This window comes from Erinaceus europaeus, chromosome 7, assembly GCF_950295315.1.
Source record: "Erinaceus europaeus chromosome 7, mEriEur2.1, whole genome shotgun sequence".
NCBI classification, from domain to species: Eukaryota; Metazoa; Chordata; class Mammalia; order Eulipotyphla; family Erinaceidae; genus Erinaceus; species Erinaceus europaeus.
Genome location: NC_080168.1, coordinates 40,689,073 through 40,712,176, shown reverse-complemented (window position 1 = coordinate 40,712,176; position 23,104 = coordinate 40,689,073). Strand labels below are relative to the sequence as shown.

At 42.0% G+C, this 23,104-nt stretch overlaps 1 protein-coding gene across 4 annotated transcripts in view; it reads right to left on the bottom strand.

The window, feature by feature from the left end:
* Positions 1-5,850: 5,850 nt before the first annotated feature.
* The window catches only part of DRAM1 (DNA damage regulated autophagy modulator 1), a 97,580-nt gene continuing 80,326 nt past the window's right edge, over positions 5,851-23,104 (bottom strand). The window contains exon 7 of one of the 4 annotated variants that reach the window (XM_060194258.1): positions 5,851-5,949. In XM_060194258.1, coding sequence (XP_060050241.1) covers positions 5,938-5,949 — 12 coding nt within the window. In that variant the 3' untranslated portion in view covers positions 5,851-5,937. Of the gene's footprint in view, positions 5,950-14,274; positions 14,466-17,356; positions 17,744-22,278; positions 23,067-23,104 lie in introns of those variants that run through there. The other 3 variants (XM_060194255.1, XM_060194251.1, XM_060194253.1) reach the window with 3 other exon arrangements.

Genomic DNA, 23,104 nt, shown 5'->3' with positions numbered 1-23,104 from the left:
GTACAGCTCCAGTCATTGCTACCATCAACTCCTTACTGCCCTGGATTTCCTCCACTGAGAGGTGAGCCTTTTTATCCCTGATCTAAAATCTTGCTGGACCTGTGACTGGTTTGACCAACAGATTGTGGCAAAAGTTATATTCTGAGACTTCAGTGCCCAGGCCTTTAAGGAAAAAGAGAGCTTCCTTTGCTTTCTTTTTGGAAATAATGACCTTTCTGGGAGTCTAGGTGCTTTACAGAAGAGACACACATAGAAGCATGGATGTATTCTGGTGGGCAAGAATAGCCATACTTTCAGCTGACATCTAGTACTAATGACCAACCATAGAGCAAGTCATCTTGGACACTCCAGTCCAGACAAGTTCCAGATGCAGAGAATCCTTGGCAATAACAGGGAACAGAAGAACCTTCCAGCTGGGCCCAGCCATTTCAAAGAAGCCTAAGATATAATAATAATTAACATTAATAATAATAATATCACTAAGTTTTGGGGTGGTTTGTTATGTGACAGATCACTGAAACAGTATTTAACTTTACTTAGATATGCTTTCTTCCTCCTGGAAATAGAGTCATAATAGTATTGACATTTGCTTCGAGAATCACTTGAGATGACATGCATAGAAAATGGTTAGTATAGTTACGCTCTTTATGTTACATTGTGTATTTTGTCACTGTCACTATTATTATTATTTTACTTATACAAAGAAAGGCTCAGTAACTGGTTAAAAGAATTACAAAAAATCATAATACAGGAAGTGATTGGGTAGTGGGAGAAAGTATAAAAAAATTAATGAAATTAACATTTACTAACAACCTGCCTAATGTGACAGACCCCACACTAGGTTTTCACATCACTTGCTCTGCCTTTGTTGTTGTTGTTGGTTTGTTTTTATTATCTCTATTTATCTGTTGGATAGAGACAGACAGAAATCAAGAGGGGAGAGGGTGATAGAGAGGAATAGAAACACTTGCAATACTGCATCAGCACGCAAAGCTTTCCCCCTACAGGTAGGGACTGGGGGCTCGAACTCAGGTCCTTGTGCATTTGTTTTTGTTTTTTTGTTTTATTTTGTTTTTTTTCCTTGTGCATTTGTAACACATGTGTTCAGCCAGTTGTGCCACACCTGGTCCCCATATCACCTGCTCTTTATAGAAACCTTTTAAGGCCTAGATTCTCATCATTGAGCAGAGGTTCAGAAAAGTTAAATAATTTACCCAAGGTCCCACAGAAAATGGGCTTCTTCGTTGGCTAACTACAAAGCCTTCTTCTTGCCAACCTCCACTATCCTATACCTTTTAGACAGGTTTAATATTCATCCAAATTCTGTGTATCTAAACTAAAATTTTTATTGTTGTAGTTATTATTATTGTTGTTGTTATTTATGTCATTGTTGGATAGGACAGAGAGAAATGGAGAGTGGAGGGGAAGACAGAAAGGGGGAGAGAAAGATAGACACCTGCATACCTGCTTCACCGCTTGTGAAGCGACTCCCCTGCAGGTGGGGAGCCGGGGAGCTCGAACCGGGATCCTTAGGCCAGCCCTTGCACTTTGTGGAGTTCTAGTGGTGAGAATTGTGTGGAATTGTACCCCTCTTATCCTATGGTCTTGTCAGTATAAATAAAAATTTAAAAAAGAATGACCCTCCCTGCCAATACTTCATTTCCAGTAATTAATTTTAAAAATCTATCACTAAGGAATCTAGGTAATACTTTCATGAAATTATTTTTAACTTTTGTTACTTCACTGAGAAAGAAACCACAGGCATGTAAAGTTGTACTCCATTATTTACAGTTTATTCCCTCAAATACCAAGTTTAGCCCTCTAGGCGCTTGTGCCCATATATATTCTGCTTAATTTTGAAACAAGAAGATGACTTATTTTTTTTTCTCACCAGAGCCAGTTTGCCTAGTAATGTCAATACAGAGCTGATAAGAAAACCCATACTGGGCCTCTCAAGCTAGGCATCCAAGTTTCTGACCAAAAACTCACCACAGATCTGTGTCCAAGAATAAAATCCTCCTTGGATCTGGGAGCACTCAGCTCATTCCTGCCTTCTCAATCTTTTAAGTGCCTCCTCCCCATGCTCTTACTTTTCCTTTCCCCAGCCTCTTGCAAAAACATGTTCCAAAATGTCAGTCAACCATCAGCTAATGGGATCAGAAGTTGCCTCACAATCACAAAACTTCCTAGTCGCCTACCCAGGGAGATGGGGGCGGGGGCCATTATATCCAATGTCCCAGGATAACCTCCCAGCCTCCATGACATAAGGAGACATTTCAGAGCCACTTTACAAATGGAGAATTCGTTATTTGTTCAAGGGACCGAGAAAAGAAAATGTTATGAACAAGGAAATTGTTGGTGGGAACATTGGCCAGAACATTGAAATCTGAACACTGAACAATTAATTTGAGGATAATATAAACAGGTTTCACTGTACGGGCTTTAGGAATATGATATGAATAGCCTGTTGTTTTGAATTCTAGAATGTTCTCTGCCTTCTTCCATCCCCAAAGCAGGGCCCCAGGCATCCTCCCTATTACTGCTCTTGACTCAGCCGCGTGATTGCCTCATCTCTGTCTAACGCATCTGTGTTAGAGTACAGATGAGCTACCTCCTGGTGACTGGTTTCATGTGGTTGGCTGTCTTGCCTGCACTCAGTCTCCTTTCCTATTGTACTGCCAACACACATAGTTAAGAGTTTCGTTATGTTCGCTTTTTCTTTTCCTCCATTCTTCAGAAAAAAAAAATAGTCTTTAAAGGAGAATATATTTTTAATTTTGTTTAAAGAAATAAGGTTCTTTCTAGTTCTTTGTCCTCACAATGACAGCCATGTCATCCATGAGGAACCCATTAATGTCAAAAAGACTTTGAAGCAGCTAGATGTGTGTGTGTGTGTGTGTGTGTGTGTGTGTGTGTGTGTGTGTGTGTGTGTGAAAGAGAGAGAGAGAGAGAGAGAGAGAGTTCGCGCGAGCTGTTTTCTTCCCCTTCTCTCAGAATCCTGCTGCTGCCAACCACTGATTTAGGAATGTTTAAGGGTATATGCCAACTCAATAATCAAAATCATTTTAGTACTGGGAACCCAACCACAGTCTCAGTAGACCAGTGGAATTTATTGCTTGCTCCAGTTTATTAAGAAATAGTACCAACAACACTGTGAATAAAGAAAAGTCTGATAAGCTGTGATAGAATGTCAGGATAATTCATTCTGACCACAGAGCAACACTTGCTTTGATTCCACAAGATACAACAAGAAACTTCTTTTCTTCAACCTGATATAGGAATATGATTTCTAGTTCGCTTCAGGGAAGAGACCATGTACAACACTGCTGTGTTGATCACTACACACATACATCCCTGGTTCTGTTCTGTAAATACTTATCTAGGGCAGATTGTGGGCCAAGTATGAGCCCAAGCTTTGGAACCATAGTGGTAAACAGCATAAACACACTTCCTGGCACAACGTATTTTGTTCTAACTTATTTTTATTTTGTTTAAATAGAAAAATAAAGAGCATGGAAAAGGATGACAAAGGTTGTAGGGTTATGTGTAAAGCTGAGAAATGTTATGCATGTACAAACTATTGTATTTACTGTCAAATGTAAAACATTAATCCCCCCCAAAAGGAAAAAAAATCTAAAAAAAAGAAGGAAAGAAATAAAGAGCATGAAGCAGATAGAATATAGTTATGCAAAAAGACTCTCATGCCTGAAGCTCTGGGGTCCCAGGTTCAATCCCTGGCACCACCATAAGCCAGAGTTGGCTAGTGCTCTAGTAAGAGGGATGATGGGAGAGAGGAGGAGGAGGGAGAAAGAAAGACAGAAATCACAGCATCAATCTGTCATATGTGTTATCTATTAAATTCAAGACCTCAAGCTTGCAAGTCCTGTGTCCTACCACTGAGCCACCTCCTGGTTACTACATACAGTACTTTCTGGAGGAAGAGATCTCAGCTGCATAGATGACTTGTTGCATATACATCTGAGGCCCACACACAGCAGAAACATCTTTCCTTATGCTCCTGTGGAGCAGAACAGGGCAGGGGCTTCTCTGCAGTGTTACAAAGGTACATCCATCAAGTCAAGCAAGAGCACATCTTTGGGTTAAATGGATACCTGCGTTCTGCTGTCTTTCTGTATGGAAGTTTTCCCCAGAAAAAGACACTTCACTGTCTGCAAGTATCTGTGGTAGTGGTGGTGGTGGTGGTGGTGGTGGTGGTGGTAGTGGGTGTTGAGAGCATCAAACCCCAGAAAATTCACATGAATATGTGAGAACTCAAAATCCAGTCACATAAGACTTCACAGTCTTGAATGAAGATGCTGGAGGGAGGGGGCTAGGTGGTGGTGCATCCAGGTAACCATACACATTGCCATGTGCAAAGACCTGGGTTTGAGTCCCCACCCTGCTCCCCACCTGTAGGGGGTGATGATTCATGAGCAGTGAAGCAGGTCTACAGGTGTCTATCTTTCTCCCTCTCTCTGTATCTCTCTCCTCCTCTCAATTTCTCTCTATCAAATAAAAAAATTTTAATTTAATTTTAAAAAAAGAAAAAAATGGCCACCAGGAACAGTGGATTTGTCATGTGGGCAATGAGCCCCAGAAATAACCCTGGTGAAAATTCAAAAAAAAAAAAAAAAAAGAGAGAGAGAGAGAAAAGGAAGAAAGGAAGGAAAGACACGGAAATGAAAAAGAAAATGAATTCTGAGGGGAGTATAGTCAGTGGACTATTACTCAGCTATTAAAAAATGAAACTAGGTCTTTCAGTTTAAAATAGACATCCAAAATGGTCATGTTAAATGAAATAAACAAGGAGGTGAAAGGCAACTAGCTACTGTATAGTTTTCATTTACATGTTGAACATTAAAAACTAAAACAAATAAAGTTGCAAAAAATTTATAACCAAATTGACTCTGGCTCTGTGAAAACTATGATGATTATTGGAAGAAGCAGGAGGGAGAGTGGTAGGGGTATTTGGTATAGTGGTGCTAAAAATTTAGTGGTGAGTGTGGTGAGATGTGTGTGTGTGTGTGTGTGTTTCTACATTCTTAAATTTTTAGTATTGGTGATTATCTGAATAATGCACCACTTTGTCATATGTGCAACCCAGGTTCCAGCCCAGACCCCACTCTATTGAAGGAAGCTTTGATGCTGTGGTTCTCTCAATCTCTCTTTCTCTCTCTCTGCCTCTATCTAGAAATAAATAATTAAAAAAAATTAAATAAATAATATTGTAAGCCAATGTCAGATCAGTAGAGAGTTCACAGCCTTTTGAAAAGAGAAAGCAACAGTAATACTAGATGAAAATGTACTTAAAATAAGAGGGGCTTTAACAGGCTTCTACTGAACTCCCAGCCCCCAGCCCAGATAGCAGAGAGGCCTGCCTGTGCAGATAACAGTACAACTGAGGTGCATTCCCTGTCAGAACAGCAAAGCTCCCTGTCCCAGGGTTGGGGAGGAAGACAAAGGGGAAGCAAGCTGGTTCCTGGCCCCTCCTGTAGACCCTCCAGGGGGAAAAAATGATACCCACCCTGCAGGTGGGGAGTGGGGGCTTGAACTCAGGCCCTTGTACATTGTAATATGTGTGCTTTATTGAGTATGCCACCAACCAGGCCCTGAAAAAGTCACCTTAGAATGGTGAAGCCCCAGCAAAAACAACAAAAAGAAACATTTCAAAGAGCTACCATGTTCCCCTTAGGCAAGGTTTAGTTTTTGTTGTTGTTGTTATCTCTCTCTCTTTCTTTTTTTTTTAAATTTATTTATTTAAAAAAGGAGACATTATCTAAGTTTGGGGACTTTATTGGAGAATGGAACACCTGGAATGGAATTAGAGAATACTATGAAAGGACCTGAGTAATGAAGTTGAAGGGTTGTCATTCCACAACTGAAGTCTCTGGACACAGTCTGAAGTGAAGCATGCTGGGGTGGCACTCATTGCGTTGATTAGGTTGTGATCTGAGGATGCAATATTATTTGATATGAATTGAGAGAAGCATGCAGGAAAGTGGGCCCCACCCTAAGGTTCAGGACTGGGGACATATAGGCTCTATAGCGGAAATGTGAGGTTCCTGCTGTCTTAGGGTTCAAGAAGACAATGGATAGTTATCCTTATCATCACATTGTTTGGTAATTGGGTTAACTTTGAAAAGTCCATTTTTTAGGGTTGGGGTATAATATCCAGCATCTTGTATATAGTGGTGCCACCAGTTGCTTCTTGTAGTTAAAATTTGGAGGCTCCAGCTGGCCGGGCTAGCTTCACGGGTGGGTAACAGAGACGACCAGAGACATACGGCTGGGCAGGGAAGCTGTATTTCTTTATTCAGGAACAACGATTCATAAACTAAGACAAAGTAATCACCAAACAGAACTCTGCTGCCTCTTTCTCCCGCGGTGCCAAGCACTCTCTTACTCTCGAACTCTGGAACTCTGGAACCCTCTCGGGGTTCCTTGGGGCGGGGCCAAGCAGGCCTGTGAAATTAGCAGGACTGATCCAATTTTCTTGGCGGGGGAGAGCTAGAACAACCCAATGTAAAGCATACAACAATTCCCCCTTTTCTTTTTAACTAAATGACTACAGTATCAAGGGTGTGGGGTGAACAGGCATTTTTAAAAAAAGAAACAGGCATTTTTAAAAAAAGAAACTGGCACAAACATGATACTACAGTATCAAGGGTGTGGGGTGAACAGGCATTTTTAAAAAAAGAAACAGGCATTTTTAAAAAAAGAAACTGGCACAAACATGGAGAAACATGTAAGCAAGTAACAAGAACCAGTGTGCTGCCAAGGGAAGGCCTGAGGGGGCCATGTTTTGTCTCTGTGGGCAAAACTTTATCAGCTTAAAAAAAACATTTCTTGCCTCTGGGGGGCGTACTTGCCTCGACAGGCATTTGCATGGGGGTGGGGAACGGCCTAGAGTCTCAAAGGCAGCTGGCTGCAATTTACTTACTATGAAATAAAACTTGTTAGCATAACCATAGTGCAATCTAACGTTTCTAATAGAGAAGGAATTTGAGACTTTAACATATCAACAACGTCTTTTTAACCTTTTGTTATACCCATTCAAGATGGAGACACACCCTAGGTGTGCGCAGGAAAAGGAAACCTCAGGCATGAGAATAATTAGCATAGCCATTGTGCAATCTACCATTTCTAATAGAGAAGGTAATGGAGAGTTTTACATATCAACAAGTCTATTTAACCTTTTGTTTAGACCAACTTAGTTAAAATATATTGATTGTTAACTAATTTTTACCTCAGACTTTAAATGTAAGTTAATTTTATCTTTATGAGAATTACGTTGAAAACCTTTTTATTTAACTTTTAGTAGTAAGAATTTAGCCTTAAAGTTACTGTTTACCAAACTTTAAACATACACATAAACATGGTCATTAATACACAAGGAGAGAAACCTTTGTTACGAAGACATGTCATTTTAAAAACGAATTTAGATATGTGCTGTCTTAGTTGTTGGGGGGGGGGGGTGCGTTGTCCAGTGCTGGTCTCTTGGGCAGCTTCACTTCTAGGAATTGCAGGTTGCGATTTCTGTACAAATCTCTGTGTACTCCAGCTTGTCTGCCTTCAGACCGGACCGGCAGCTGGAGATCTTGTGTGCCCAGTTTCGGCAGAGAGCCCGGGGGTCTGGGAGGTCCGGGATCGTTCCAGAATTCATAGCATGAGGGCGGGCAGGCCAGCCTTGTAGAAGACGTGGGCCTAGGTGCCCAGGGGTGGCGGCCATGATAGGCCGCCGCGGCCCTGCCCCATGGCCCTGCCATATCTGCTGCCCTGTTCACAGTGGCCGAGCAGCATGGAGGGATCACGCGTCCAGTGCCTTGTGCCACACGGTGGAGAGCCGGCTCCTGTGGGCTGGCCTGCGTGCTGGCATTGGATTCCTGTGTGGTGGCATCGGGCTCCTGCATGTTGGCATCGGGCTCCAGCGTGTTGGCATCAGGCTCCTGTGTGCTGGCGTCGGCCTTCTGTGTGCTGGCGTCGGGCTCCTGTGTGCTGGCGTCAGCCTCTGCGGGCTGCGGGGCTGCGGGGCTGCAGGTGCGGTGCGTGGAGTTGAATGGGCGCAGCTGGCTGGCTGGCTGTTTAACCAGGTGGAAACAGCAGCTCCGCGCCTCGCCTCCCGCCCGCTGACTATTCCTGCTGGCTGTTCTGAGTTGGCCCGAGCGAGTGGAAACCACAGAGTGGTCCAGAGATAAATGTTCCAGAAACAGCAAAACAGTCTCGTGAACAAAGAGCAGAGGCCTTTGGAGACCTCTTCACAAGCAGAAGAGAAGGCCATAGTGCATAGGTAGCCAAATTGTCTTCACTTATCTGAGAGATGTGCAGGTCAGGTCCACGTGGGCGCCATTTGTTGTTAAAATTCGGATCACACTGCCAGATCTCAAACTATATTATAGGGCCATTGTCATCAAAACTGCTTGGTACTGGAACATGAACAGACACACTGACCAGTGGAATAGAATTGAGAGCCCAGAAATGAGGCCCCACACCTATGGACATCTAATCTTTGACAAAGGGGCCCAGACTATTACATGGGGAAAGCAGAGTCTCTTCAACAAATGGTGTTGGAAACAATGGGTTGAAACATGCAGAAGAATGAAGCTGAATCACTGTATTTCACCAAATACAAAAGAAAATTCCAAGTGGATCAAGGACTTGGATGTTAGACCAGAAACTATCAGATATTTAGAGGAAAATATTGGAAGAACTTTTTTCCGCATAAATTTTAAAGACATTTTCAATGAAACGAATCCAATTACAAGGAAGACTAAGGCAAGTATAAACCTATGGGACTACATCAAATTAAAAAGCTTCTTCACAGCAAAAGAAACCACTACCCAAATCAAGAGACCCCTCACAGAATGGGAGAAGATCTTTACATGCCATACATCAGATAAGAGTTTAATAACCAACATATATAAAGAGCTTACCAGACTCAACAACAAGACAACAAATAACCGCATCCAAAAATGGGGGGAGGAATTGGACAGAATATTCACCACAGAAGAGATCCAAAAGGCCGAGAAACACATGAAAAAATGCTCCAAGTCTCTGATTGTCAGAGAAATGCAAATCAAGACAACAATGAGATATCACTTCACTCCTATGAGAATGTCACACATCAGAAAAGGTAACAGCAGCAAATGCTGGAGAGGGTGTGGGGTCAAAGGAACCCTCCTGCACTGCTGGTGGGAATGTCAATTGGTCCAACCTCTGTGGAGAACAGTCTGGAGAACTCTCAGAAGGCTAGAAATGGACCTACCCTTTGACCCTGCAATTCCCCTCCTGGGGATATATCCTAAGGAACCCAACACATCCATCCAAAAAGATCTGTGTACACATATGTTCTTGGCAGCACAATTTGTAATAGCCAAAACCTGGAAGCAACCCAGGTGTCCAACAACAGATGAGTGGCTGAGCAAGTTGTGGTATATATACACAATGGAATACTACTCAGCTGTAAAAAATGGTGACTTCACCGTTTTCAGCCGATCTTGGATGGACCTTGAAAAAATCATGTTGAGTGAAATAAGTCAGAAACAGAAGGATGAATATGGGATGATCTCACTCTCAGGCCGAAGTTGAAAAACAAGATTAGAAAAGAAAACACAAGTCGAACCTGAAATGGAATTGGAGTATTACACCAAAGTAAAAGACTCTGGGGTGGGTGGGTGGGTGGGGAGAATACAGGTCCATGAAAAATGATGAATGAAATAGTGGGGGTTGTATTGCTAAATGGGAATCTGGGGAATGTTATGCATGTAAAAAAAAAAAAAGAAGTAGAAACACAAAGCAGAAATTGACTGAGTTTGGAGTATGGCACCAAAGTAAGAAAGCAGAAGTATACTAGAGTTTGCAGTGAGTACCTCCCTAATACTTCCTCTCCACTTTTCCAAGCTTTGGGTCCATGATTGCTCAACAATTTGTTTGGCTTTGTATGTTAACTCTCTTTTCAGTCACCAGGTTCCAGGTGTCATCAGGATGCCGGCCAGACTTCCCTGGATTGAAGACACCACCAATGTGTCCTGGAGCTCAGCTTCCCCAGAGACCCATCCTACTAGGGAAAGAGAGAGGCAGACTGGGAGTATAGACCGACCAGTCAACGCCCATGTTCAGCGAGGAAGCAATTACAGAAGCCAGACCTTCTACCTTCTGCAACCCTCAATGACCCTGGGTCCATGCTCCCAGAGGGATAGAGAATGGGAAAGCTATCGGGGGAGGGGGTGGGATATGGAGATTGGGCGGTGGGAATTGTGTGGAGTTGTACCCCTCCTACCCTATGGTTTTGTTAATTAATCCTTTCTTAAATAAAAAATAAATAAATAAATAAATAAATAAAAATTAAAAAAAAAAAAATTCGGAGGCTCCAGCTGGCCGGGCTAGCTTCACGGGCAGGTAACAGAGACGACCAGAGACATATGGCTGGGCAGGGAAGCTGTATTTCTTTATTCAGGAACAACGATTCATAAACTAAGACAAAGTAATCACCAAAGAGAACTCTGCTGCTTCTTTCTCCTGCGATGGCGCCAAGCACTCTCTAACTCTGCAACTCTCCAGCTCTCCAACTCTGGAACTCTGGAACCCTCTCGGGGTTCCTTGGGGCGGGGCCAAGCGGGCCTGCGAAATTAGCAGGACTGATCCAATTTTCTTGGCGGGGGAGAGCTAAAACAACCCAATGTAAAGCATACAACAGCTTCTGTTCTCCCTGGTCTAGGCTTTTGAGAGAGTCAACATATCAAAGACAGCCTATGTATTAAAAAGATTCAGTCTGTGTTTTTAAAAGTTCTGGACATATGATCAATTTTCCCCTCTCATATTAATTGAATAGTGTTTTATATGACTACACTTTAATAGCAGTATACATAAACACCATTCTCACCACTAAAAGACTGTGTCCCATCCCACCCACCCACCCCACCCCACCCCACCCCACCCCACTGCCCGGAAAGCTGAATGTCCACCCTACCCCTCACCACAAGGTTTTTACAAGATGCTGGGTATTATACAGCAAACCCTAAAAAAGGGACTTTTCAAAGTTAACCCAATTACCTATGTTCACACATGTCCATAAACCAGGGAAAAATATAATATACCTGAAAGTGGAAGTACACAAAAGTCTGCAGAGAGTATCTCCCCAACACCTCATCTGCACTATTCCAGCCTTTAGGTCCATGATTGGTCAACAATTTGTTTGGCTTTGTATGTTAACTCTCTTTTCAGCCACCAGGTTCCAGATGCCAGCATGATGACAACCAGACTTCCCTGGACTGACGACCCCACCAATGTGTCCTGGAGCTCTGCTTCCCTAGAGCCCCACCCAACTAGGGAAAGAGAGAGGCAGACTGGAAATATGGATCGACCAGTTAACACCCCTGTTCAGCGGGGAAGCAATTGCAGAAGCCAGACCTTCTACCTTCTGCAACCCACAACAACCCTGAGTCCATACTCCCAGAGGGATAGAGAATGGGAAAGCTATCAGGGGAGGAGACAGGATATGGAGACTGGGTGGTGGGAATTGTGTGGAGTTGTACTCCTCCTATCCTATGGTTTTGTTAATGTCTACTTTCTTAAATAAATAAATATTTTTTAAAAGGAGACATTAAAAAAAAACCATAGGATAAGAGGGGTACAACTCCACACAATTCCCACCACCAGATCTCCATATCCCATCCCCTCCCCTGATAACTCTCCTATTCTTTATCCCTCTGGGAGTATGGACCCAAGGTCATTGTGGGATGCAGATTGTGGAAGGTCTGGCTTTGGTTTAGTTTTTCAGACCCCCATTTGCTGAGTACTTTTTCTGCACCTACCAGGAAAGTACAGATGCCTCAGAGAGAGGCCTTCTACCAACCACCCCCACACACACACACCAGCACCTTAGCCTTGTGATGAAGACAGGCCCTAATGTTCCACTATGAAGTTTACCGTGAAGGAAGAGAAAGAGTCCTGGACAAGAACTTGAGGAGTTAAGTGAGAGTTCTTCAAGAGCAAGGGTATGAGCAGGGAAGCCCAGGAACAAGAAATAGCATGGGCAGAGTCAGAAATCAGAAAGAGAACAGAGTGTGCATGGTGTGTGCTGAGTGGGAGCCGTTCAAGTTACTCGGCATGGATGAGAACAAGAAATCCAAAGCAGGGAGTTCAGAGGCACCTTGGGACTAGAAGGGAATGCTGTGCGATCCTGGCCTCCCACGTTCTGTGTTGGGGAGGGAAATGACAAACAGATGGGGAACAGACTACCAAAACGTGGCCCAAGCATGGCTCCCAAAGAAGCAGGGGAGATACTCGTTCCGGTTGGAGGAGCCCATGGAACCCTCACTTACAACCCTGGGGATGTGGCCCACTTCCCTCAATGACCTTCATTCAAGGCCAACGGCCAGAATTCTAGCTCACATCCTTTCACCACTGCATAAGGATTGCCATTGGAATAAGAGTCCCCCCACCCTGGGCACTAAATCCAGGGCTGCACTCAGCTCCTACATGGCATAGAGAACACCCAGAGAGAGGGTTCCCCTTCCCAAAGGCCCAATAAAGGACACAGCAGGAGGATGCCAAAGGGGAGACAGGAAGAGAGACTATAAGGACTGCCAATCCAAAGGGACTGGTCAAACTTTCAGGAAATATACAGCCCTTTACCATGCACAAGTACCTGAGTTCAAGCCCCCAGCCCCTGCCTGTAGCAGGGAAGCTTCATGAGCATAAAGCAGTGCTGCAGATATCTCTGTTTATCTCTCACTCTTTATCAATCCCCCTTTGCTCTCAATTTTTCTCTCTGTTACTATCAAAATCAATTAAATAAATAAATATTTTTTAAAAATAAAAATATAAAATCACAGGCTGCTGAGAAATGGCAACTTAGTCAAGCAATTCCCAGCCCCTGGACAAGCTGAGAAATAGCTGCCCTGGCATGTCCACAAAAGGTTCCAGGAGGGTGAAGCACAACCAAATTCATGGGCCATCATTTCTGCAAAGATGGTGAAGATCCACAGAGCAGCCTCGGGTCTGAGTTTCACCCTATTGATCCCCACAGCAGTGCAGTCAGCAGACCCGGGTACAGACAAGTGTGTTCTGAAGAGATCAGGAATAAAAGAGGAAAGTGACATACTCACCTGCAAGTTTTCTTCTCATTCAGAAGACACAAGGAAGATTCACCAATTTACAAACACTCAAGAAGGCCACAGTTTCCTTGAAGAACTGAATGAACTGAATAAAGGAGTCTATCAGGTTATATGCCCTGGGGTGGAGCCCAGGCAACCCACAAGAGCACCATGGACAGCTTTGCAGGGGTGCTTTGTGGATGGTGAAGCACTGCTGTGGTGTCTTTCCTCTGTTTCTCCCTCTCTTTCCTTGTTTTCAAAAACCACACTGCAACTTGAGTGCATTTTGCTTTACCATCTGATTAATCCAAGTCTGAGTCAAGTCATCTCCAGGGGAAGTTACAGTGTGATGGACGTGTCCTCCTCTCTTTCTCTTGTTTTGTTTATTTATTGTTGTTGTTTTTGTTATTTTACAGAGCAGTAATCTGCTCTGTCTTATGGTTGTATGGGGGGTTGAACCTGGAACCTTAATACCACAGGCATGAGAGTCTCTTTGCATAACCATTACATGATCTCTCCATCTCTTTCCCTTATCTCTAGATAGCCTCTCCCTTTAAAAAATTTTTTAAATTATCTCTATTTATTGGATAGAGACTGCCAGAAATTGAGAGAGCAGGGGGAGACAGAGAGGAAGAGACACCTGCAGCTCTGATTCACCACTTGAGAAGCTTCCCTCCTGCAGGTGGGGGTTAGGGGCTTGAACCTGGGTCCTTGCACACTATAATGTGTACATTCAGTCAGGTGCACCACACCAAGCTCCTCTCTGCTTCTCTTTATTTGTAAAAGTCAGCTCAGAGGAGCAAAGTCCATGTGACAATAACAATAAAACATTCTAAGCCAAAAGGAATACACCAATTAATATACTTAATAAGTATATGCAAGCAATTCCATCTCACTGCAGCCACATTCATTCTCCATCATTTGAGTGTGACTGTTAAAAATATCTTTGTCTAATGGAGGAGAAATCTCTTTTACATTTTCACTTTTTCACAAATTGAGGTTAACTTTTTCTTTCCTCTGTTGTTGACTTTTATGAGTTCTTACCCATCACATGGAGTGTATATGATCATATTTCTTTACTTTTTTGTATTCAATCTGATCCAATTTGAGTGTCTCACAGGACACAATTGGCAGGGATCTTAGTACTGCATATGGTTCCCAGTCTCCACCTTGCGGATGGTGGGGAACTTGGAGTAAGTACAAGGGCCTTTCTGCTCAAACCTTTAACCACCTGTTGCTTCCTCACTGTCACCTTGTGCCAGCACCATCAGAAGCCAGGATGCAAACTTCCAGTCCCATTTACTTGGCAGAATTATAATTTGGGCAAACTTGCATGTGGCTCATAGACAGTTGGGAGGTGAGGGGATGTAGCTGGAATGACAAGAAATTATATGTGTTGCAAAATGCTTTTCTCAATGGAATAAGCAGCTATCACAAAACAATATGGGATGCATTGGATCGACCTTCTCATGGTGCATCCCGTGAGTACCCATTTATTGGGGAAACTGACGATCCTTCCTAGCCGACTGAATCCACATGGATCCCAGTCACTTTCAAAGCCAGCAACAAGCAGACATCAGGCTCAACCTGACGCTGTTGACTGGCTACGGAAGAAGGGCAAATGCTAGAAGAAGAACAAAACAATATTATAACCATTGAAGGCATGACACACATGCTAAAAGTCTAAGAGATCAAGTGAGGATATTGAACCACAGGATAGCACATTTTCTCAGTAACCAAGATTAAAATGACAACATTGTCATTGAGTCTGAAAAGAAGTCCACAGGGGCCAGTGAGATAACTCATCTGATATAGGTGCCTGCTTTGGTCCAGGTTTGAGCCCCAGCTCATCACATGGGAGTACTACAGCACTAGGGAAAACTTCAGGGATATATCATCTTTCCTTCTCTCTGTTTCTGAAAACATCATCTCAGAGCCATGAAACCATTCATGCACAAAACCCCAGCTAACCAAGGGAAAAAGAGAAGAAACACGAAGTCAGGCTATTAGAGTTTACTTTGTGGGCAGACTTACCACCATCACTATAATTCTCACCTCCTAATCACACTACTTTTTCAGAACTCCTGAAAAAAACTTCAATTCCGTCAATAACAGGAGATCTAGAATCAGTCAGGCAATTAGTGAACAGTTGTTCTCATCATCTTGAGTAGATCCAAAAACCCGGTCACAACTGCTGGCCTCCAAGGAATGTCCAGTCCTGCTTTCAACTCTACTCTCTCTCTCTCTCTCTCTGTGTGTTGTTGTTGTTTTGTCAGACAGATGAAAAGAAAGAACAAAGTTTCCTTGAGTGAAGGGGTGGGGGTGGGGGGGTTTCAAACCTGGGTTGCATGCATGACAAAGTACCCTATCCAAATGAGCTATCTTGCTGGCCTGAAAAAGCAAAGTTCTCTGGAAACTCATAAAAGTTACATAAGACCCATACCCACTTGCCCTGTGTTGCAGTGGTTGGACAGTGCAGAGGCCAGTTTGCTGGTGTCAAAAACAGAGCAAGAATTTGTGAGAAAATGCATGAAGGTGGCTAATGTCAGATGCATTTGGAGACCACCTTCTTGGCCTGTGCAAATCTTCTAGAAAGGGATGTCAGCAAAGAAAGAAAATGGAAACCATTCCTAGTGTAGGCAACCTTCTCTCCCCTTGTATGCTAAAACTGGGACAATGGGGGAAATGTTGGGAGTGGAATAATGGGGGTTTTGGGAAGGTAGATGAGAAAAGGAGGTTAGCTTCTGCTTTGAATTTGTCTTTGGAAACAGAAAGGAGTTTTTAGATGGGTCCTCTCAGAACTGTCTTACTCTTCCAAATATATCTGGGGGTCCTTTGGTTGGAATTATTACAAAAATCTCACATCTCCTTAAGATTCAATTTCAGCTAAAGAAACAATTCCTCTTTTGAAAGAACAGAAGGACAAAAGAACAGAAGCTTCTGGGTTTGTCAGGCCACTGTCTAAACTGACAGCCAGAGGTAAAACTTCACAGACAGGAAGAGAATTTCTCCATCAAGAATGTCTGCTTTTGAGTGTTTGAGCTGATTATCTTCATCCCCATTAATGAAAACATATGTGTGCTGATGAGGCAAGTCCACATTCAAGGTCAATATACATTCCTCTCTGCCAATCTAGTCTGGCACTTCCACATGTGCAAGGAGTCTTGGAAGCAGAGGGGAACTTTTGCCTACATTTCTCATGTGGACAAACATCTGTGTTGGGTTAATGTCTACATTAACTATCAATGGAGTAGGCTTTTACTATTTCACAGGGAATGGTTTGAAGCTATGGCAAATCTACCATCATAAGACAAGTAGGTTTTCTCTACTATAGAGGCCAGAGAGCATATTTAGGAACCTGAATTAGATTCCTAGTACTAGTTCTTACTAAAAATGCAACCTCGGTCAGATCTTATTGGTGCTAAGCCTATAGAAGCTTATGAAGATGTAAGTTCATTATATAATAATTATATTACACTAGAGAAAGTAAGTGCATATGTTGATAGAAGTGTTGATCTATTTTCAATGGTTTTGTTATTGTTTTAGGCAGAGGCATTAAAGCAGAAAGAGAGGGAGAGGGAGGGAGGGAGGGAGAGATACCACAGCATCAAACCTTCATTCACTGTGGGGGGAACCAGATTTGAACCTGAGTCATGCACTCACTATCCAAGTGAATTATTTTAATGACCCCTTATTTATGTAATTTTTAAATATTCTTTTTTTCTATTTTAATGAGAGAGGTAGAGAAAGGGAGGAGAGGGTGGAGAGAGTGGGAGAGAGAGGGAGAGAGAAAGGCAAATGACCAGAGCACTGCTCAGCTCTGTTTTATGGTGGTAACAGGACTGAACCTGGTAGAGCCTCAGCCATGAAAATCTTTTGCATAATCATTAGGCTGTGTCCCCCACAATCTTTTTAAAAATTATATATTAATTTTTATTTATAAAAAGGAAACACTGACAAAACTATAGGATAAGAGGGGTACAATTCCACACAATTCTCACCACCAGAACTCCTTATACCATCCCCTCCCCTGATAGCTTTCCTATTCTTTTTTTTTTTTAGGTTTGCATTTTTCTTTTTTTATTATTATTATTTTTTTATTATTTTTTATTGGGGAATTAATGCTTTACATTCAACAGTAAATACAATAGTTTGAACATGCATAACATTCCCCAGATTCCCATTTAACAATACAACCCCCACTATTTCATTCATCATTTTTCATGGACCTGTATTCTCCCCACCCACCCACCCACCCCAGAGTCTTTTACTTTGGTGTAATACTCCAATTCCATTTCAGGTTCGACTTGTGTTTTCTTTTCTGGTCTTGTTTTTCAACTTCGGCCTGAGAGTGAGATCATCCCATATTCATCCTTCTGTTTCTGACTTATTTCACTCAACATGATTTTTTCAAGAGCTTTCCTATTCTTTATCCCTCTGGGAATATGGACCCAGGGTCATTATGGGGTGCAGAAGGTGGAAAATCTGGCTTCTGTAATTGTTTCCCGCTGAACATGGGCAGGTCGATCCACACTCTCAGCCTTGTCTTTCTCTCTTTCCCTAGTGGGGCAGGGCTCCAGGACACATTGGTGGGGTTGTCTGTCCAGGGAAGTCTGGTAGGCATCATGGTAGCGTCTGAAATCTGGTGGCTGAAAAAAAGAGTTAACATATAAAGCCAAACAAGTTGTTGACTAATTATGAACCTAAAGGCTGGAATATTGCTGATGAAGATTTGGGATCTTCCTTTTGGAAATAGCTAGTAGGTCTATTTTAGGTATATTATTGGATAGAGACAGAAAGAAAGGCGAGATAGTGACAGAGAGACAGCTGCAGCTCTGCTTCACCACTTATGAAACTTTCCCTCTATAGGTAGGGACCAGGGCCTCAAACCTAGGTCCTTGTGCACTGTAGTGTGTGTGCTTAACTGCACCACTACCTAGCCCCCTATTGATCTATTTTTAAGAAAGAAAAAGAGCAGAGCACCACTCCAGGACAGATCCTAAAACTTCATCTCATTATTTTTCTGTGGGAAATTATGGAACAGAACACCACCTACCACAGTCAATACATGAAATTATTACTATTTTAATGAGAGAGGCGGGGGAGGGAGAGAGAGAGACCACAGCATTGCTCAACTCTGGCTTTTTGGTGGTGGCAGGGATTGAACCTGGGACCTTGGAGTCTCAGGCATGAAAGTCTTTTGCATAACCATTATGCTGTGTGTGTGACATTCTCATCACCAAAATTCCAGTGCCATCATACCAAACACCACTTTTTACCTATCCCCAAGTTCCCCACCCTATCTCCTTTAACAACCACCATAGTTTTCAGAGTCTACAAATTAGCTGTGCTATTTTTTTTCAGTTTCCTTTGTTTTAGTTACCTGTGTTCCACAGACTTCCATATTTGTTCCACCTAGGGTAATTACCAAAAGTTCTATCCATGTGGTCCTCAAATGTACAGGCATCTTTTTAATTGGAAGATTTGTATTCTATTGAGTATATGTGTTTTTTCCCTTGGGAATTTGTGATTAATCATAGTTTACAAGATTATAAAGTGTAGTTCCACATCACACCCATGACAAAGCATCTGTGCTCTCTCCTTCCAATGATAATCACTATACTTCTTACAAAGTCTTAGGGACTATTTTTTTTCAAGTTCATGTGTTTTGATTCTTTAGATTTTATGTATGAGTGAAACCATCAGTCTTTTTATCTTGTATTTTCCTAAGCATAATTATCTCCAATTCCATCTACTTTGTCCCAAAGGACACAATATTCTTTTTTGATTGCCATAATTTTCATAGCATATAGATCCCTTAGCTTCAACCAGTCCTCTGTCAGTGGGTATTTAGTTTGCTTCCATTCTTTAGTTATTGTGAATAATGCATCTATGAACATAGCTGTGCATATGTCCCTTTGAATTAGTATTTGCATGTCCTTTGGATAAATGCCTAAGAGTGGTATTATTGTGTTATAAGTTAGTTATCTCCATTTTTATTTAAGAACTCCATACAGAAAAAAGAAAAGAAGTCCATACAGTTTTCTAAATGGGCTACATCAGTTTGCATTCCCAACAATAGTGTAATAGGATCTTTTTGTTCTCCATAACCTCAACAATGCCTCTCAGTTCCTGTTTTATTGATGTAGGGCATTCTTACAGGTGTGAGATGGAATTTAAATACAGTTTTAGTGTGTATTTCTCTAATAAGAAGTGGAGGCAAACGCTAGAAGAAGAATAAGAAGTGGAGCATTTCTTCATATGTCTGTAGGTCATGTGTATCTCTTATATAGAAAACTGTCTATTTAGTTTCTTTGCCCACTTTAAAATTTTTTATTAGTGACAATATTGATTTACAAAATTATAAGATGACAGATATAGTTCATACCTTGCCTACCACCAGAGTTTTGTGTCCCAATCCCCTCCATTGGAAACTGCATTAGTTTCCCCAAGATCACAACTATAGGTTGACTATTACTTCTATATCTACTTATGTTTATATACATTTGCCCTTTTTTTTCTATCGTACTCCCTTCTCTTCCTTTCTAAGTCACACCTACTACTTCTGAGTGTCTTTTTCCTCACTCCCCTTTTTTCCTCTTCTCTCTCTGGGTCCTGATAGAATTAGAGTTCAGAACCCTCTCTTTGCCCACATTTTTTGGGTGGCCTACTTGCCTGCCTTCCTTCCTTCCTTCCTTTCCTTCTTTCTTTCTTTTTTGGCTGTGATAAAATTTTTATATAGATGTTTTTATCAATCATGTGCCAAATGTGTAATGTGTAAATATCTTCTCCAAACTACTGGGTTGCCTGTTTATCTGTTTATCCTTATGCAGCTTGATTTCAGTGTATAGAAGCTTTCTTAAAAATGTCTTTATTGTGGGACTAATGGTTTACAGTTGACAGTAAAATACCATAGTTTGTACATACATAACATTTCCCAGTTTTCCACATAACAATTCAACCCCCACTAGGTCCTCTGCCATCATGTTTCAGGACTGAACCCTCCCTCTCACCTACCCCAAGTCTTTTACTTTGGTGCAATACACCAACTCCAGTCCAAGTTCTGCTTAGTGTTTTCCCTTCTGATCTTGTTTTTCAATTTGTGTCTGTGAGTGAGAACATCTTTCTCTTTCTGGCTTATCTCACTTACTATAATTCCTTCAAGTTCCATCCAAGATGGGCTGAAGGTGGGTTCATTATTATTAATAGCTGAGTAGTATTGCATTGTGTATATAGACCACAACTTGCTCAGCCACTCATCTGTTGTTGGACACCTGGGCTGCTTCCAGGGGAGGGGGTGGGATATGGAGATTGGGTGGTGGGAATTGTGTGGAGGTGTACCTCTCCTACCCTATGGTTTTGTTAATTAATCCTTTCTTAAATAAAATTTTAAAAAATGTACAGCTATGAACATAGGTATACACAAATCTTTTTGGATGGGTGTGTTTGATTCCTTAGGATATCCCCTGGAGAGGAATTACAGGGCCATAGGTTATGTCCAGTATAGAAGCTGTATAGTTTGATGTAGTCCCATTTATTTAATCTTATTTTCATTTCATGTACTCATCAGATTGAATCTCCAATTACATCTTTGATGTTAAGGTCCTGCAGTATTTTACCAATGTTTCCTTCTATGTATTTTATACTTTTAGGCCTAATGTTGAGGTCTTTCAAATATTTAGCTAGCTTTGGTGCATAGTGTTAAGTAGTGGCCTAGTTTCATTTTTCTACATGTGGCTGTCCAGTCTTCCCAGCACCATTTATTGAAGAGACCTTATTTTACCTATTGACACTGCTCACTAAACTTTCCCCCTGCAGGTAGGGACTGGGGGCTTAAACACAGGTTCCTGGCATTATCTCTACATTTATTGACATGCCATTGACAAATAGTCAGAGTTTGACTTCTTCCTTTCCAATATGTGTTCCTTTGATGTCTCTTTTTTTTTTTTTTTAAGAAAGGAGACATTAACAAAACCATAGAATAAGAGGGGTATAATTCCGTACAATTCCCATAACCCATCTCCACATCCCACTCCCTCCCCTGATAGCCTTCCCATTCTCTATCTCTCTGGGAGTATGGATCCGGGGTCATTGTGGGTTGCAGAGGGTAGAAGGTCTGACTTCTGTAATTGCTTCCCCGCTGAACGTGGGCGTTAACTAGTGGATCCATACTCCCAGTCTGTCTCTCTCTTTGCCTAGTAGGGTGGGGCTCTAAGGAACTGGCGCTCCAGTACACATTGATGGGGTCGTCTGTCCAGGGAAGTCTGGTCAGCATCCAGAACCTGGTGGCTGAAAAGAGAGTTAACATACAAAGCCAAACAAACTGTTGAACAATCATGGACCTAAAGACTGTAATAGTGCAGATGAAGTGTTGGGGGTATTCCCTGCATGCTCTTGTGTACTTCTGCTTTCAGGTATATATTTTTTCCCTAGTTTATGGGCACGGGTGAACCTATGCTCTATCTCAGGGGACCTGGACTATATCTAGGTTTGGGGACTTTATTAGGGAGTGGAACACCTGGAATGGAATTAGAGAATACTATGAAAGGAAAGGTCTCACCCGAGTGATGAAGCTGAAGGGTTGTCATTCCACACCTGAAGTCTCTGGACACAGTCTGAAGTGAAGCATGCTGGAGTGGCACTCGTTATGTTGATTAGGTTGCGATCCGCGGATGCAATATTATTTGATTTGAATTGACAGCAGCATGCAGAAAAGTGGGCCCCACCCTAAGGTTCCAGGACTGGGGGAAATATAGGCTCTATAGTGGAAATGTGAGGTTCCTGTTGTCTTAGGGCTCAAGAAGACAATGGATAGTTATTGTTATCATCATATTATTTGGTGATAGGGTTAACTTTGGAAAGTCCCTTTGATAGGGTTTGGGGTATAGTACCCAGCATCTTGTATATAGCTGTGTTGTCGGTTGCTTCTGTTCTCCCTGGTCTAGGCTTTTGGGAGAGAACATATCAAAGACAGCCTATGTATTAAAAAGACTCAGTCTGTGTTTTAAGAAGTTCTAGACATATCATCAGTTTTTTGCCTCTCATATTAATTAAATAGTGGTTTATATAATGTTTACACTTTAATAGGATTGTACATAAACACCACTCCCACCACGGAAAAACTGTGTCCCACCCCCCCACCCTCCACCGTGCCAGGAAGCCCAATGGCCACCCTCCCCTTCACCACAGTGTTTTTACATTGGTGCCCTGTGATGTCTCTTTCTTATCTGATTGCAGTGGCAAGGGCCTTCAGGGATATGTGGAATAATAATGCTGATAGTGACATCATCATAGTCTAGGTCCAGATTTTAGAGGAGGAAAGATTTCAGTTTTTCCCCACTGAGTATGATGTTAGCTGTGTGTTTTTCATTTATGGCCTTTATAACTTGGAAGAATTATCCTTCTATTTCCAATTTCTGAATAGTCTTTATCATAAATGGAGGTCTGTCTTGTAAAATGTCTTTTCAGCACCAATTGATATGTTACCTTTCTTTTTGCTTATGTGGTAGATTACATTGATTAATCTATGTGGCCCATTGCTTTTTTAAATGAGTCTTTTAAGTATTTTTATATTTATTTATTCATTTTACCAAAGCATTGCTCAGCTCTGCCTTATGGTAATGCAGGGGACTGAAATTGTGACCTCTGGTGCCACAGGCATGGAAGTCTTACAGAATCATCTCTCCTGCCCCTGTTTCTTTTTTATTTAGTCACCTGTCAGTGACTAAAAAGCCTTTAGGTAAATCCAAGATTTTGACTGTTGGTTGAAAATAGTGCAGTTATAAACACAGGCACCCATGCTTTAATTTAATTTTTAATTTAATTTCTCACACTGAAACCAGCCCCAAGTCAGTCACCAAGATAGATTCCTGTGTTGCATGCTGCTAGTGTCCACTGCAAAGTTACAGAGAGGCAGTCAGTGGCCATAGCTGGTGGTTTCCAGGGCACAGCCCTGCCTTTCCTTGAAAGTTGCTGAAATGAGAGATGGAAACAAATATTATATTGCTGAC